The sequence below is a fragment of the Gracilinanus agilis genome, chromosome 5 (assembly GCF_016433145.1).
Source record: "Gracilinanus agilis isolate LMUSP501 chromosome 5, AgileGrace, whole genome shotgun sequence".
Classification (NCBI taxonomy): Eukaryota; Metazoa; Chordata; class Mammalia; order Didelphimorphia; family Didelphidae; genus Gracilinanus; species Gracilinanus agilis.
Window position 1 is genome coordinate 240,772,381 of NC_058134.1, and position 17,961 is coordinate 240,790,341.

General features: G+C 35.6%; 1 protein-coding gene across 1 annotated transcript; it reads left to right on the forward strand.

Moving 5' to 3' along the window:
- Positions 1 to 1,849: 1,849 nt before the first annotated feature.
- Positions 1,850 to 6,641, forward strand: KERA (keratocan). The gene is made up of 3 exons (XM_044678713.1): positions 1,850 to 1,936; positions 3,544 to 4,437; positions 6,458 to 6,641. The coding sequence occupies exons 2-3, from the start codon at positions 3,552 to 3,554 to the stop codon at positions 6,628 to 6,630; spliced, it is 1,059 nt and encodes a 352-aa protein (XP_044534648.1). The 5' UTR covers positions 1,850 to 1,936; positions 3,544 to 3,551; the 3' UTR covers positions 6,631 to 6,641.
- Positions 6,642 to 17,961: the final 11,320 nt, after the last annotated feature.

The following is a 17,961-nucleotide window of genomic DNA, read 5'->3' on the forward strand; positions in this document are numbered from 1 at the left end:
AGAGAGAGAGAGAGAGAGAGAGAGAGAGAGAGAGAGAGAGACAGAGAGACAGAGAGACAGAGAGACAGACAGAGAGACAGAGAGACAGAGAGAGAGACAGAGAGAGAGACAGAGAGAGAGAGAGAGAAGCTGGGCATTAAAATGGGTTCAGTTGGGGCAGCTAGGCAGTTTAGTGGATAGGGGGTCAGATCTGGAGACTGGAAGTCCTGAATTCAAATCTGACCTCAAACACTTCCTTAGCTGTGTGATCCTGAGCAAGTCACTAAATCCCAATTGAGTAGCCCTTGCTCCTCTTCTGCCTTGGAAATGATATTTAGTATTGATTCTAAGACAGAAGTTCAGGGTTTAAAAAAAAATAAAGACGTACCATCAAACCTGATTTAGAATATGACTATGAGGCAAACAGGGGTGGAGTTGGGGGAATGTGATTGTCCTAAGATCATTATTCAGAATCAAATAATTTTAGAGATGGAAATGATCTCAGTGGTCCAATCCACAATCCAAAACAAATTCATGTTTCAGTATACCAGTCATCCTCTGCTAAAAGGTCAGTGACTAGAATCTGTAACTCTCAAGGTAGCCAGTGCACCTTTGCCTATTCCTAATTTTTAGAGTTTTCTCCCTAATATCAAGTTCAAATTTGTCATTGAATCTTATTCTGAATCCTTAAGTGTGAGATACTTGGACTAAAAAAGAAATACAATTAAATCAATGAAGCCACTTCTCCCTGAATAGAATAAATTCTGATGAGCACATTTGTTGCTTATGTCCATCATCTTGAGATATAAGTCAAATAAGGGCAGGGGATTTTTTTTTTAATTTCAATTTTGACTTTCTGTATCCCAGCAGACTGCTTTACATGTGGTAGGTTATTAATAGATAGTTGATGAATAAATGGATAAATGAATGAATGACTTTACCAAAGAGAATTACTGGAAGACACATTATACTGAAACTTTGGAAAGGAGGTGAAGGGTCAAAAGGAAATCCAGCAGGTTTTCCTATAAATCACGAACTTAATGAAAAGCATGTGTTTTACACTAATGAGAAAAAAAAAATCTATTCTGGTTTAATAATGGTCCCAAATCAATACACAGTATAGATAATATAATTATTTGTATTGAGCTTGAGCAAAAAATATAACTTTTTTGTGACAACATTTGGGATATTGAATCCTCAGTTATTCAAGCATGAAAAAATATATACATACATATATTGCCAATTTTACAGATTATAATGTTAATTTAAAAATAAAACAGCCCAACATGTGTCTGTTTTGTTTTAAAAAGATTTCCATGGAGACACTTCACATTGATTGTCTATTCTTTGTAATCAAATATAAGAAATGGTTGTATGGAGATAAAATTATTTAAATCATTTAATATCTGCCTGTGTTTTAATTCAAAATCATAGCTATCCTCTGTTTACCTGTTTCCATGAGATCAATTCTTTTTGTTCTAACCTTTTCTAAGCTGTGGCTGTTGAATAAAGATTGTTTGAAGTGATACAGATTCTTTAAATTCAAAACAAGATGCCCCTCTCTGCTGGCTAAGTGCAGAAGTGTCATGGTGTTGGCAGGGGTTAAAGTTCTAGCACTGGTGCATATATATTAGGCTGGATTCATAAAACGACAGTGTTGCCTGAATGGAACGATTACAGTCAAAGAGCAGTGACCAATAAAAAAAGGGAGAAGAAGGTCCAAGAAAGCTGAGGTAGGCTGTCTCTGAAATTCTGACACACTGGAAACAATAGATAATAAGGTGTACATGGGATCAGGTCAGAGTGAGCTTGTTGACTCCTGTTAACAAAAACCTCAGAGGAGAAAAAATCATAATCAATTGATTCCACTCAAAGATCATCATTGAATTAAAACTGATTTTTTTAACAGCCTTCAGACCCAGACCTAGGATTCAGCGCTAGATTCCTGGATAGCAAGGTAAATTATTTTTGTGTTTTTAAGCTTATAGTTAATGCTCAGAGGCTTGGTCCATCACATATGGGGCAACGGCATCAGGGAACGAATTCAGATTTGTCTGTTCCCCCTAAAAGTCTAAAAGTGGTGGATTTTGCTTGACTGGGAAGTTGCCCAAAGCAACATTCAGCAGTTGGGGAGGCTAACATTGCTGAAGCCAGCCTCACCCCCCACTTGCTGCCTCTTTCAATGAATAAACCGCAAATTCAATTCCTGGAACTGATTTTAGATATTTTTCCCAAAGACAATTACTCAGATGTATTTTTCCCTTTTTTACGTTTACCAGGAAAAATTCTTTTACTAAAAGATTGCTGTTTTCTCCATTTCCTTTTTCAGTCAACATTTATCTATACCCTGAGAAGGAGTCAGAATATAACTATTTTTTTAAATGTCAACCCTAAATTTTAATTTACTTAAATTATTTTTGCTAATTCTCCATGAAATTTGTATATTGGACCAAATTGGAAATTATGAATTTTAAGCTAATAATTCAAAAGAAATAGGAAGCCAAATTGGGTGTATATTTCACATCGATGAGAAAAATGCCATGACTAGATACACCCTGCCCTTTAAACAAATTGTGAAAGATCACTAGTTCATTCCCTGGTTTAAATATCCTAAATGTCCACCTTCATTCTTAAGCTGCAAAAGTACAGGGGATGCTAGGTTTCTTCCTTCTATACGCCACCCCCAAGAGAAAAACTAACACTGGAAAAGAGAGCAGCCCATTAATTAACAGTTTTCCCTGGATTTTCACAACTTGACTTTAACAACCAGCTAGGAAAACTTGCTTTGATCTTTCTCTCTTTTTTTGGTTGAAGGCACAAAGAGCCTGGAAAAAATCTCCACCAGATGTTCTCTTCATTTAGCAGTCAAAAGTAAAAACATATGCCCATCTGTCTTTCTAGAAGGACATAAACCCTTGCTTTGGGTTACTGAAAGATTACTTGGTTGGGCTTTTGTATTTTCAACACCTTTTTTGTTAACAATTTGATATGATATTAAATAATTTAGGTTGGGAATGTCAGCTAAACTATTATAATTTGCCTAATCTCACTTTTTATTTTTTTTGGTGGTCAGGGACTTTTGATTAGAAAGAAAGGATTGGAATTTAGCCTACATAATTTCCAAAATTGATGCTGTACCTCTTAGGCTAACAGAGTGTCTCATTTTGAGGGATCATTCAAAGAAATCCTGAGAGATTGATAGACATGACTGAATCCCCTCCCCAAGTTAATTTTCCAGTTTAGTGACCCAGTGATGAGAAGGAGAGGCAACATGGAATCCCAGATAGCAGCCTGACCCTCAGAAAAGGAAATCTGAGTTCAAGTTCTGTCTCTGGAATATTCTTACTTTGTGACTGTGGAAAAATCATTATGCTATTCAATGACCAGAGGCAATTCACTAAGACAATAATTTTCAAAGTATACGATGATGTGTATGGGTAGGAGAATCCCCCTACACTAACACAATCACCTCTGGACAAAAAGAACTACAAAAAGGAATAAAGAGTTGACTATGAAAATTGATAGTGAAAAGTAGCTAATGACAGTTTCTTTCCCTTTTTCCAGGGGGTCTGATGGCAACCACAGTCTATTTCGCCATCCTGGTCTTAGTTGCAGCCAATACCGTGTGTATTCGAATTGCAAGGCAGGTTTATGAAGTGACCGATCCAGATGACTGGACTTCAGCCTCTTTTGACTGTCCTCGAGAATGTTTCTGTCCTCCCAGTTTTCCTACTGCTTTATACTGTGAAAACAGAGGCCTGAAGGAAATCCCCTCCATCCCTTCAAGAATATGGTATCTTTATCTGGAAAACAACCTGATCAAAACCATCCCTGAGAAACCCTTTGTGAATGCCACCCAACTGCGATGGATAAATCTCAACAAAAATAAGATCACTAACTACGGGATTGAGCGAGGGGCCTTGAGCCAACTGAAGAAGCTGCTTTTCTTATTTCTGGAGGATAATGAGTTGGAGGAGGTGCCTGCCCCACTTCCCAGAAGTTTAGAACAGTTGCAGCTAGCCAGAAATAAGGTCTCTAGGATTCCTCAAGGAACCTTTAGCAACTTGGAGAATTTGACCCTCCTTGATCTTCAACATAACAAACTTTTGGACAATGCTTTCCAAAGAGACACCTTCAAAGGCCTCAAGAACCTCATTCAACTCAACATGGCCCAAAATGCCCTCAGGAACATGCCACCCCGCTTACCTGCCAATACTATGCAACTATTTTTGGACAACAATTCCATTGAGGGGATACCAGAAAATTATTTCAACGTGATCCCTAAGGTGGCTTTCCTGAGGCTCAATTATAATAAATTATCAGACGCAGGTCTCCCCACCAGTGGCTTTGATGTCTCTTCTATTCTGGACCTACAGTTGTCTCACAATCGACTCACCAAAGTTCCACGCATCAGTGCTCACCTTGAACATCTCCATCTTGATCATAACAGAATCAGAAGTAAGTGAAACTTCACATACACACACATACACAGGTCCACAGGTGTGGAAGATTGCAGGTTACATCTTTTTTTTTTCTTGACGTGTTGATTACTTTTGCTGATTTTCTTTTTATCTTTTTTGGAAAAAAGAACTGTTTTTAGGGTCAACTATATAAGGAGGAACAGCAGGTATAAGTATCATTTCTATGAGAAGGGTGAGGAGGAAAGATGAGGAAAGGGGAAAGAGAGGCAATCTAAAAGCCAAGGTACCAATAAAATATAAATGTACATACATTTATATATGTATACATACATAAAAATGTATGTATATGTGAAAGTAAATGATCATTATGGAAACAAAACATTTGTGTTCATTGCTCACTGAAGAAAATTTCTGATTCTGATTCCAAAATGTCCATCGTATTTTCTTGAACTTGAATCTATGCAGATTAGTTGTTTTTAGCTGACAATTTAAAAGATCTCTTTAAGACCAATCAGGTTCCAGGGTCTGAAGTGGAATCTGAAGAGCTGACTCCTATAAACTATTAGAGAGGAAAGCCTTCTCCTCTGGGAAAAGAGACTACCTGCCATATTGGTCCCAAGTTGAATGCTTCTGGCCTTGAGTTCCTCAAGCTGGGTGGATTCTTGTAGGGATGTGACTCAGGCAGAGAGTAATATGAATAGGTATGAGGGGTAACTTTCTAAATTGTATGATTGTAGAATTAAAAGTCATTGAGGAGAGGCATTTTTAACTCTGTTTACCCAGCACTTGAGCATTTCAAATCAATGATATTATACAAGTATTTGCTAAGCATTTGGGCATTGAGCTAGGCAGGTGATAGAGATAAAAAGACAAAAATTACATTGAAGATACAAATTCATAGTTGATTGAGGAGAAACATTATATGCAGAAAAGCAGATCTCTTTATCTATGTATCTATGTATCTATCTATCCATCTATCCTTCTATCTATCTATCTATCTATCTATCTATCTATCTATCTATCTATCATCTACCTATCTGTCCATCTATCTATAGACAGACAGAGAGAATCCAGAATAATTAATTTTTTGGCTTTAAGGATACCTAAAATTCCTCTATTGCCTCAAGAAATTCTACAATTAGAGATTCATTTCCTTGATTTGAACATTTTCTTCTATTATAAGCAGACTTCTAGGAAGTCTTAGTGATAATAATACATATTCAGAACTAGAAGGGATATCAGAGGTTATCAAGTAAGTTTGGTCTCCTCATTTTATAGAAGATAGAACTGAGTCCCAAAGAGGTGAACTTGCTTAGATAACACACAGCTAGTAACACCAGTATATAAATAATCTGTATTTCTCTATGCCGTCAGTTAAGGTAATTAGTAAAATAAAAGTAGAAAAGTGGAGAACAGAGGTATAGACCAAGAAGATGTATATCCTTTCTAGTTTTCTGGGAAAATACACATATCTCCTAGAGTCACAGATGGATATGTTTAAATAATTAAATGCCTCAGACAGCTGAAGAAATATTTTGTGGCTGGAGTCTTTCCAAATTTATTTCTTTGCAAGAGTAAAATTTTCAATTAAATATAATAAAACTGTGATCCAGATTTTTATTGATTTTCTTGATATCTTAAAGACATGATTAAAGGAAAAATTAATAGGGTCCTAATTTTTGTAGGCATATTTGTAAGGTAAGCTTCTTGGAGTAGTGTGGTATAACTGTTGGAGAACTGGGCTTGGAGTGTGGGGAAGAAATTTCTGATATATACGGCCTGGGTGACTTTGGGCTTAATCTTTCATTATTTAGGGAATTCTATAGCTGTATATGATTTTATCTTAGTTCTAATGATTTCACTCTTCATAATTTCATGTAGGTCTTTCCATGTTTGTTTTTAAATTAACCCACTCATTATTTCTTATAAATTCCATCACAATCATATGCCAAAACTGGTTTGTGTATTTTTGGAGAAAAGTGATGTGTGCATGTTCATGTATATATGTGTTTCTGGGATCAAACCAAAGAGTGCTCATGCTGTTCTTACTTCTACAGGTGTCAACAGTTCTCTGATGTGTCCACCCTTCCGTGCTATGGCAGGAACGCATGATTCCTTCAGTGATGGGCCCCGTCTCCGATACCTCCGCCTAGATGGAAATGAAATCAAGCCCCCAATCCCAATGGACTTAATGGTCTGCTTCAGGCTCCTTCAGTATGTTGTCATTTAAAGCACCCCTCCTTTTCTCACCCCTCTTCATCCTGGGATAGGGATTTACAGAGTCAATATTCTGGTATAAAATTTATTACACTTCATAGGTAGAGATTGGTATCCTTTTCTTTCAATAATTCTTCTAGGTATATATATACGTGTGTGTGTATATACACACACACACACACACATATATATATATGTTTGTTTGGTTTGGTTTTATTTTTTTGATTTACAAATTTTAGTGGTATATGTTGTTGTGTTTCTTTTTTAATTGGGAAAAAAAACTAGTATACCACAATACCTGCCATGTCGCTTTAATTTGTTTTATTTTTAATTTATAAAACAGACAGAGTGGTTATTATCATCTCTATGCTCTAAGATAATGTGTCCTTTAGCTTTTCTCTTTTCCTGTGATATTAATGAATTTCCAGGACTTATATTTATATTTCTGATTGAAAAAAGGAAAGCTATATGTATACGTGCATGCAAATTTTTCATGTTTGCAAAAGGTTATTTACTCATGGATTAAAAAGGATGAAGGAATGATGGAGTAATGAGGAAAATAGAATTAAAAGAAATAATAGATTCGTATCTCACTGATTCTGAAATTTTGCTGTTGAATTACTTTCATATCTTCCAATTTGGACATTTAGTTCCCAAATGATCTAGCACAGAATCAATAGACAATTGAATAAAATTTTATTACATCCTAGATTTAGGTTTGGAAGGGACCTCAAAGGTCATCTAATCTAACTCCTTCATTTTAAAAAATGAGGGAAATGAGGCTTGAAAACATTAAGGAGACTTACCCAGGTCACAAAAGTTGTAAATGTCAGAGCTGGGATTACAATCAAAATTTTCTGATGCCAAAACCACCATTCTTTCCACCATGTAAAGCAGCCTCTCATAACATGAGATTTCATATAGTCACATTTATTTAAAATATTTTAAAACCAGAAGACACCATGGTATAGTGCACAGGCTTTAGGATAAGGAGACTGAGAAAGAGAAGAGAATAAACATGAATTAAGTGCCTACTATATGCCAGATGCTATGCTAAGCATTTTCTATATCTTATTGAACCTTTTATGTTCATTCCTAGATCTACTGCTTACTATCTATGTGACTTTGGATTTCACTTAAATTCTTTGGATTTCTTTTTCCCTGTCTGTGAGAGGTCAGAGTAATAAAAAGGTTCTAGAATGATGATCATATGATCTGTGACTCAAATGATTTAAGTACTTGCTTTACTGATGCAGATCAAAGTCCTTCTGTGCTTTCGTAAATCATCTTCAGGAAGGAAGGAAGGAAGGAGTCAGGAAGGAGGGAGGGAAGTAAGGAAAGAAGGAAAGAAAGAATGAAAAGAAGGAACAAATGAACAAATGAAGGAATGAAAGAACAAAAGAAAGTGGGAAGGAATGAAGGAACAAAAGAAAGAGGAAGGAAAGAAGGAAAGAAATGAAGTGATAAACATCTGGGCCATGAAGGGACCTCAGAGGCATTTTAGTCCATCTCTTTATCAGTCAGCGGAGTTGGGATCAAAGAGAAGGTGGGAAGCTGGGGCATCTGTCTCCAGACACAGGACTCTTGCCCCTATCCCATGACACCAAATTTAGAAGCCCCATCCCCAAATGCTCCCCTTCTACTCCTCAGAAAGGATTGTCTTGTCCTGCTATGGGTCTAAATGCTCACTGAGCCAGACCACCCTTGAGGCCATCACCTCTTAAATTGAATTTGCTTCAGGTTCAAGAATTCTTAGTTACACCTCTAGCTCCCTACTTTGCTTCAGATCTCAGATGGTTGAAGAGAAAGTTCTCTTTAGAATAAGATGGCCTGAGTTCAAAATACACCTCTATTACTTATTACCTCGCTGGCATTGGGCCAGCCATTTCACCCCTGGCCCTCTGTTTTCTCATCTTTAAAATGAATAAGTTAGACTAGAGCAGCACTTCTCATAATTTTTTGACTTTAGGATCCCTTTTACACTCTGAAAAACGATTGAGCTTTCATTTACATGAGTTATATCCAGAGGGAGATTCAGTTCAAACGGTGAAAGTCAATTGTTAAATTTTCAGTATGAGCATTTACAACTCAGAAAGCTCCAAACTTTATAAATCAGGGCTTGATTTGTCACTCATTTGATTGTTTAGCCTTAAGAAAATAACAGAGAAAATATGAATAATGTAGATTAAGCTTAAAATTGCTCATTATTTTTTTTCAGAGACATGGTCATTAAACATTTACCAACAACTCCTGGCTATATCTACTTTTTACCATATTAGAAATCATTATGGATTTTTTTTTAATTTAAGAATCCCAGAGTTCACCTGGCCACACTTTTGAGAACTTCTGAACTACAGTGTATCTAAGATCCTTTCCGATTCTAAGTGATGAACTTAGAAAAGAGTCATCTTGAGCTACTGAAGGTGATAATATTCATCACCTCGTAGTCTAGCTGTAGGCTTTACATTTCGATTTATGAATATAGTGAAATCCAACATCATCTAGTTCTATTTCTTCTATTCCCTTTTTGAATAGTAAAAAAATAGAATTTCTATTTGCAAGTATATTTTTTCTAAAATCTATGGTTAACAGTATATATTGTATAATGCATTTAGAATATAATTTTAAAAAAAAAACAATAAAATCCTATCAAAACTGAGCAAATGTGAATTATTTGTTTTAAGGTTTTAGTTCAAATTCCTTATTTTTAAGGGTCTACTGTAATTCCTCAGATCCTGGACAATGGGAGTTCACCAAGCTGCCATCATACTGCTTGAAGTTATTTTGTCTTTATATCCCTTATAGTGCTGGATACACACCAAGTGTTTCATTGATGCTTACGAATGAATAAATAGCCATTCCTGATAAATAAATAAATGAACGGGCAGACAAACATAAATTAATATGTACACACACCAGTTTCTGAAAATAAAATAAGACTTTTGTGGGGAGTGGTACATAGAAGGGTAGGCAAGACAATAAGGAAACAACCTTAAAAAGAAAGCAAAACAGGGACAGTTAGGGGACTCAGAGTGCCAGTCCTGGAGTCAGGAGGACCTGGGTTCAAATCTGACCTCAGATATATCTTAGGTACATGACCCTGTTCAAATCACTTAACCCCAAAAGTACAACTCTTATCACTCTTCTGCCTTAGAACTGACACTTAATATTGATTCTAAGATAGAAGGTAAAGTTTTTTTAATAAATAAAGAAAAACTATATTACAATGATCATCAAGCATAGCAAAATCAGGAGAAAATAGAGTACAGAAGGAAAATAATTGGATTTTAAATTAAAGGACATGAGTTTAAATCCAGTTCTGGCAAGTTACTTTTCATTTGCCACAGTTTCTTTATCTGTAAAATGACAGGGTTGGGCTAGATGGTCTCTGAGACCCTTCTCAGTTCTAAAGGCATCATCCAAATATCTGAAGGAAAGAAGATACACCAAGCGATACAGGGAAAGACCTCTCTGTGCCTCAGTTTCCTCACTTGTAAGATGAGGATAATAATAGTACCTACTTCTCAGAATTATTGTGAGGATCATATAAGATACTAATTGAAAAGTGCTTAGCATAGTGCCTGTTACTGAGAAAGCACTATATAAATATTCTTATGATGATGACTTTAGAAGATTACTATTGTTATGTAGAGATTGCAGCATGGAATCCCTGCAAAATATAGGGTCAGCCTCACCCAGAATACTATGTAGGTATATATTTTATATTAAAAAAGTCCACTTTTTGTGGTGGGTAGATATATGGTAAACTTCTAGTTTTAAACCCTCTGAAAAACCAGTTATGTGCAAAGAGAGAAATTTTAAAACCTTGCTTAAATGGAGGGAGAGCAGACAGAATTCTAATGTGGAAAGCCATGAAAAAAAGTCCTAGTGAGTTGATTTTCTAACCCCGGTCAGCAGAAGGAGGCAAGTAGAGAGGACTGTGGACAGTGGAGATGGGGGTCTGACCAAGAGCATTCAGCACAGGGAGCAGTTGTAGAAAAGATGGTAACGAGTCCCAGACTCAGATCAGTTCACTGAACAAATGCCTCCTGGAAATTTAATGCTTACGGACCAGTTTGGGGTCAGAAACTCAGGGAAGATTGAAGGGGGACCTACACTCAAGGATGGCAGCCTGGAGCGAGAAGTGGTGGTAGGTCCCACACAGTGTCCTCAGAGAGCAGGACATGCAGAAACAGGCAACCACGTCATGGCTGAGACCCTGGGAACAGGGCGGTAATTAGACTTGGCCTTGAATCAGACCAGGCTGGACATATCCAGCCTGAGTTATTCCTGAGACTCTAGAATAATGTAACATTCAATATTCTTACAAAGCAGCAAAAAAAAAAATATATATATATATATAAGCTCAGACAGTCTCTCCAGAGAGGCTTAGAACTCAGCCCTAAAATAAAGTCTAAAGTCAGAAGTAGGCTTGAAAAATGACCAATGAAACAAATAAAAATCCCAATGTAAATATATGTGTATATTTACATATACATATATTATATAATATTAAAATATTATTATAACACAGTTACAAATAATTATAATGCAATTATAAATATTGTATATTTACATTTTACATGTATTTATATATACATATAAATATAAAATATATAACATACTGTTGTGGAGGAAGATTAGATTAGATATTGATTATGTATTGATTAGGATGTACCTAGCAGGAAGGAGCTGGAGCTGGGAATTCCAGGTTGGAATGAAGGAGGAGGAAGTCTGTCTGTGTCCTGAGTGTGGACTCCATTAGTGGTGGGCAAAACTGTTGCCAGCCTGGGAGACCTCAGAGCAAAGGACACCCTGCTTCCTGTTTTCCCCAGGATCCTGTGTGGTGTGGCATCTAGTAAAGGGCAAGATCTACAGAGCAAAGAGACGAGGTGAAGTTTGAAAACTGGCGGACAGTGCTTCAAGCAAAACCCTTACTACTTGGTTCCTGAGACAACTGTAGCTCCTGGCATCCAGAGATCATCAGTGGATTGCAGTGAGAATCCCAAAGCCACTAAGTCCCAGCTGTACTCAAGCCTGGCAGGTTCCAGGTTTGAGGCAGAAACCCAGAGACTCCATTTACAGCTCCTTGGACCTGTAAATGTTAGTTTAGATCACTTAGATAAGAGTAGAATAAGTCCTCCCATTGCCCTGTGGTTTTATCCCTTAGATTTTAGTATAGAAATCCTTTTCCACCTTTTAGTCTAACATAATTAAAGCTGTTAAGTCCCTTTTACCTTGTTAGCCTGTTACTATACTCTGGTCTAGTGGAAGCTGGGTGACAGTTAAGATCAACTGCCATTCCTGTGGAGATCCAGTAAACTCTGGTCTCTTCACCCTGGTCCAGTCTCTCATAAATCCTAGAGTGTGTTCCCACAAACCACTTAGTTTATTGTAATATCCCTGGTGACCCCATTACCTCATTTATATTTTCCTACAATACACATATATCCATAAACATGTACACATAACTAGACATATACATATACACGTAAATATATAGACATGTAAATACATTTACACATATATACATAAATGTGCATGCATATACATAAACATATATATCCATAATGTATACACACTTAACTAGATATATATACATATACACATAAATATACATATGCATATGTATATTTACACACATAAGCATATATATCCATAAATAGGTACATACATATACACATGCATGTATATAAATATATATTTTACACATATACACATACATATATACATATAAACTTATATGTCCATAAATAGATATACATAAATAGATAAATACATAGACATATAAATATGTATTTACACATATACACATAAATATATTTTTGTACATAAACATATATCCATAAATATATATATATATATATAAATAGATGTATACATATACACACATATATACACACCTGCATATAAATATGTATTTACACATATAAAAACATGGATATATATTTATGTACATAAAATATATATCCATAAATATATACACATATAACTAGATATAAGCATGTATGTAAATATATGCATAATACACATATACATATATACACACACATATATAAGTGTGTGTATATGTAGGTATATCTGGACAACAGAGGTGCTCAAAGTACAAACCCAGAAGAGAATGAATTAAAATAATCTACAAGCAAAATCTTAAAGAAAAATATGAATTGGGCAAAATTCAACTAGAATTCCTTAAAGAGATAAAGGAACATTTTTTTTAAACTGGAAATTTATTTAATAAGTGAAAGTTCTTGATGAAAAGTTTGAATAAGAAATATGGAAGAAAGAGTTGGAAAGGTAATTAAATAGCTTCATACAAGAAGCTCAAAACCTTACCAAAATAATAGACTCCCTGAAAATGAGAACAGTCCAAATAAACATCAAGAACTCCATAAAACAAGAAGAAATTTTAAAACAAAAACTGAGAAAAAATAGAGGAAATTGTAAGGTACTTAGCAAAACCAACTGACTTGAAAAACAGATTGAGTAGGAAAAAAGAATCCCAATCACTGGACAATATGAACACCATGACAAAAATGGAAATAGAAAGAATTCATCAGTCATCTCCTGAAATAAATTCCAAAATGAAAATTCCCAGAAACACCATAGCCCAAATCCTTCCAGGTCAAAGAAAGATATCCAAGAAGCTAGAAAGAAGGAATTCAAATTATGATCAGCCACCATAAAGGAGCACTATGTTTGCAGGACCATATTCCAGAAAAAGTCTATCAACTATAGATGCATCAATAGCAGGGAAAATTCTAGAATTGATTCTTTAAAAAATTTATTTAAAATTATTGTTAAATTACATGTAGAAAAAATGTTTGACAATTGTTTTCTGACATTTCGCTATTCAGATTCTATCCCCCGCCCTCTCTCTCTTCTCCCTCGCCAAGGCAGTAAATAAATAGTCTGATACAGGTTATACAAGTGCTTTCATGCATTATATATTTCTATATTCCTTATGCTATGATACAAGACACATATCACACATACAATAAAAAAACTGATGAAGGAAATTAAGTAAAAGATAGCATTCATTGATCTGCAACCAGACTCCGACACTTCCTTCTTTGGCTGTGGATAGCATATAAAGACAACTTTTAAAAGATTTGAGCTGTCTGAGCATTCTAATCACCAACTTTATGATTGCAAAGAACTAATGATGAAACATTCTACAAACCTTTCTGGCTTCTTTGAAGATTTGGAATGCTGAAATATATCATGCTTATATATTATGAATATGTATATATTGTATATATATATATATATAATAAACATAGGCATACCATAAATATAGCATGGGAATTTTGAAATTGTAAAATCTAAGCTTGGCCTCAAAGAAGTGATATTAGAAGATACTTCATCATGCTCTATTACAGAGGTGGTAGTCCATGGATATGAAATAATTTATTAAAAAAAAACAGATTTGTTCAATGTGTTGATTGATTTATCTGAAATTTCTCTCTTCTTTATTTTTTATTTCTTTCATTTTTGTTATCATTATTATTTTAGTTTTGTTCATGTCATAAGTTGGCTCTCTAGAAGGAGGAAAGGGAAAAAAATAGGAGAAAATGTGTCAGTAATTTTTTTTAAATAAACCCATCCAGCCCTCTTTTTTCTAGTATCAAATAATTAGAAGCAAAATAAGCCCATGATGGGTGGGGAACAAAAAAGAAAATGGATTATTACTCTGTTATAAGGAACTAAATATGGAAAATACAAAATAGGTAGAAGCATGGAAAATAGAATTAGTAGAACCTAAAGAGAATATGAAGAGTGATTAAAATAGAAACAAAAAGAAAAGTCACAAAGCAAACTTGGATTTTGTACAACGTATATGTTGTATAATATTATATAATGATAATGACCAAACTTGATCCTGAAGAAGAAATGAGAAAATGAATCCATTTCCCTCTCTGCTTTGCAGAACTGGGAAACTGATGAGGGGGGAACATCACATACATTGTCAGATTCAGCTGTCTCTTATTCTGTCTCAGTCTCTGACTTACAGTCTTACTCCGCAGGTCTTTTCTAGACAATAATGTGTAACATGCAATATAATTGATATAATTAAGAAGAGTCAGCTCTAATATACTGAAAATAAATTTGGATTTGGATCCACAGGACCTCAGTTCAAATCATATCTCTAATACTGCTTATATTTAGTCATTTATCCCCATCTGGCTTTAATTTTCTTATCTGCACAATGATATAGGTTGAATTAATTAACCTTTCAGCTAGCTTCTAATTCTCATACAATATTCTCAAATGTCAAAAAGGACAAAATCGCAAAGGATTACCCCCAATGCAAAAGACAAATAGGAACAGAGCAATAGATAATGATCAATCTGACTGTCACCTTTCTTCAGAAATTAACCCCTGAGGGAAAAATATGGATCTCTAATGTCATGGCCATGACCAGCCAATAAAGATCTATCCTCATTATTGGCACAGCAGTGTAGCTGCTGCTAAGAGAATAGCCAAAGAAACCTGAAAAGAAAGGTCTGATGAAATGAAGTATGCCAAGTATCAAATTAATATGGCAACCAGAGATACTGAGCCATTGCATCGGAGTCTTGTAACTAGTATTTAGGAGAAAACTCAGTAGAACAGAATGAGAATTGCTACCTCAAACTTTAAGGATTTGCACAATCAACAGCTGGAGTACAAAAGCTCCAGGGCAGAGGATTATACTAAAAAAATAATAATACTATAGTATTTGAAATGGAGATTTGAATTAAAACCAGAACTCATGTCCAAAGAAAAAGCAGCCTCACTGAAAAGTGTCTCTTACAAATGCTAACGTGAATTCAACCAGCTGGCTGACAACTAAATGCCAAGTAATGAGTGTGAGGGCTCCATGCCAGCCATGAGTTGCAATCTCACTAAATTAAGTTTTAAACAGTTATAAAGACGAATGAATTTCCTAAAGTTTATCCTCTCCATTTATCCTTTCTTCTACATAGAAAACTATGATTTAAACAAAATGCAGATCTGGAAAGAATTATATCATTTCTTGCTGGCAAGAAGAAAGGGAAAGTTTGCAAGAGAACCAAGTTTTATATTAAAAAGTTCTCATATTTCATGTGGGCAGAGGAAAACAAATCATGGCCAAAAAAGAAAGTTGTGTTTCTACATCTCTTTTGTTGCAATTAGATTCTCTTGTCCCACATGCAAATTTGTAACAATTTCCAAATGTACTTGTGCTTTATCTCCTTTGTTAAAATGACAAGTATCTCACTCACAGATGGTAAGTATTGCACAATGTAAATTCAGCAAAAGTTGTCTGATTCCAATGACATAAAAGCGCTTTCCAAAAAATGTTTTAAGACCAGCTTGGGAGGATGGGGAGGGTGGAGCCAACTTGTGCCAAAGGGTAAACTTCAGAAGCAATAGAAGTTAGAAATCGAGGATCATGCTCAAATTAACCATCAAATGTTACTAGAGGGTACCTACAGATCCTGCTCTAGTTTTAAGCTTTTAAAAAATAAAGGAAGACCTGTGGGCCTCTCTGAATGTGCCAACCATTTTGCTAATCACTGGAGATTAAAAACAAAACAAAACAAAACTTAAAAAAAAGAAAATGTTTCTTTCTTCAAGAACCTTACATTCTAGTGGTGAAGAAAACATGTGAGATAGATAAGTATATTATAAAATATATCCTAAATAAACAGTATAAGAGGGAGGGTGGCACTAACACTTGGTAGAATCAGCAAGGGCTTCAAATGGGTCACATGTGATCTGAGCTTTGAAGGGAATTCTGCATAATAAGAGATGGAGATGTGCCCTGAATCAACTACAGTTATCGTTTCTGAATGTACTGTAAGTCAGTAAGTCATAGAAAGGACCACCTTGTAGAGGGAGACAAGGAAAGATGGAAGGGAGAGAAGGAAGAAAGAAGTAAAAAATGGAAGGGGAGAGAGAGAGAGAGGAGACAAAGAAAAAGGATAAGGAGGAGGAAGAGAAGGAAGAGGAGGAGGAGAAGGAGGAGGAGGAGGAGGAGGAGGAGGAGGAGAAGGAGGAGAAGGAGGAGGAGGAAAGGAAGAAAGCCTCTAGCAAGGGGGCATGGTTTTAAAGGGAAAAATATTAAAGCAGACCAGCCTCAGGCTTTCCACAAATGGAAACACCTGGAGGAACATATAGATGGGAGAAGGTGGAGGTTCTCTCAGTGGAATATTCCATGGTGAGTAGACTAGGGCAAGTAGACAGTTCCAGGGTAAGGAGAACCCAGACACTGGGGGAAATTTCAGAATGAACCAACAATAGGAAGAACATTGTTTTGAAGTCCAGGGGAAGAGAAAAATAAGGTTAGAAGTAGAATGAAATATGGAAGAGAGAGGGAATGTTATGCACTTCAGATAAAGAACTATTGAGAGACTCAGGTAGAGGGTAGAAATCACAATTTCTTTAACTCAAATTTCTTTTCCTGTGTAAAACTGAAGAAATAATAACTATCACCTCCCTCAAAAAGTTCTTATAAAATTCAAATGAGATGATCTGTAAAACATACTTTATATATGTAAAAATATTTTATGTAAGATTACTAGATGTTGACTATAACATTCCTGAAGTTTTCATTTTGTAGTTATTTTCAAGAGGTGATCTTTGGATTCTTTCTATCTTTTCTTTGCCCTTTGGTTCTCATGTATCTGGATAGTTTTCATTTGTGATTTGTTAAAATATGACTATCCTTTTTAAAAAAACAATAATTTTTAGAGAACCCAATGGTTCTTAAATTATCTCTTCAAAAGTCAGTTGTTGCCTCAAACACTTCCTAGCTGTGTGACCCTGGGCAACTCACTTGACCCCCATTGCCTAGCCCTTATCACTCTTCTGCCTTGGAGCCAACATACAATATTGACTCCAAGACAGAAGATAAGGGTTTTTTATTTTTTTTATTTTTAGACTTTTTTTTACATGATTTGTGTTTTTACTTTCCCCTTCACCTCCCCTATAACTCCCCCCCCCCATATCCAACCCACATTTCCACTGGTTTTAACACGTGTGATCAGTCAAGACTTATTTACATATTATTGATAGTTGCATTGGTGTGCTCATTTAGTGTCTACATCCACAACCATGTCCGCATCAACCCATGTGTTCAAGCGGTTGTTTTACTTCTGTGTTTCCACTCCTGCAGTTCTTCCTCTGAATGTGGGTAGCATCTTTTCTATAAATCCCTCAGAGCTGTCCTGGGTCATTGCATTGCTGCCACTAAAGAAGTCCATTACATTCAATTTTACCACAGTGTATCACTCTCTGTGTACAATGTTCTTCTGGCTCTGCTCCTTTCACTCTGCATCAATTCCTGGAGGTCCTTCCAGTTGACATGGAATTCCTC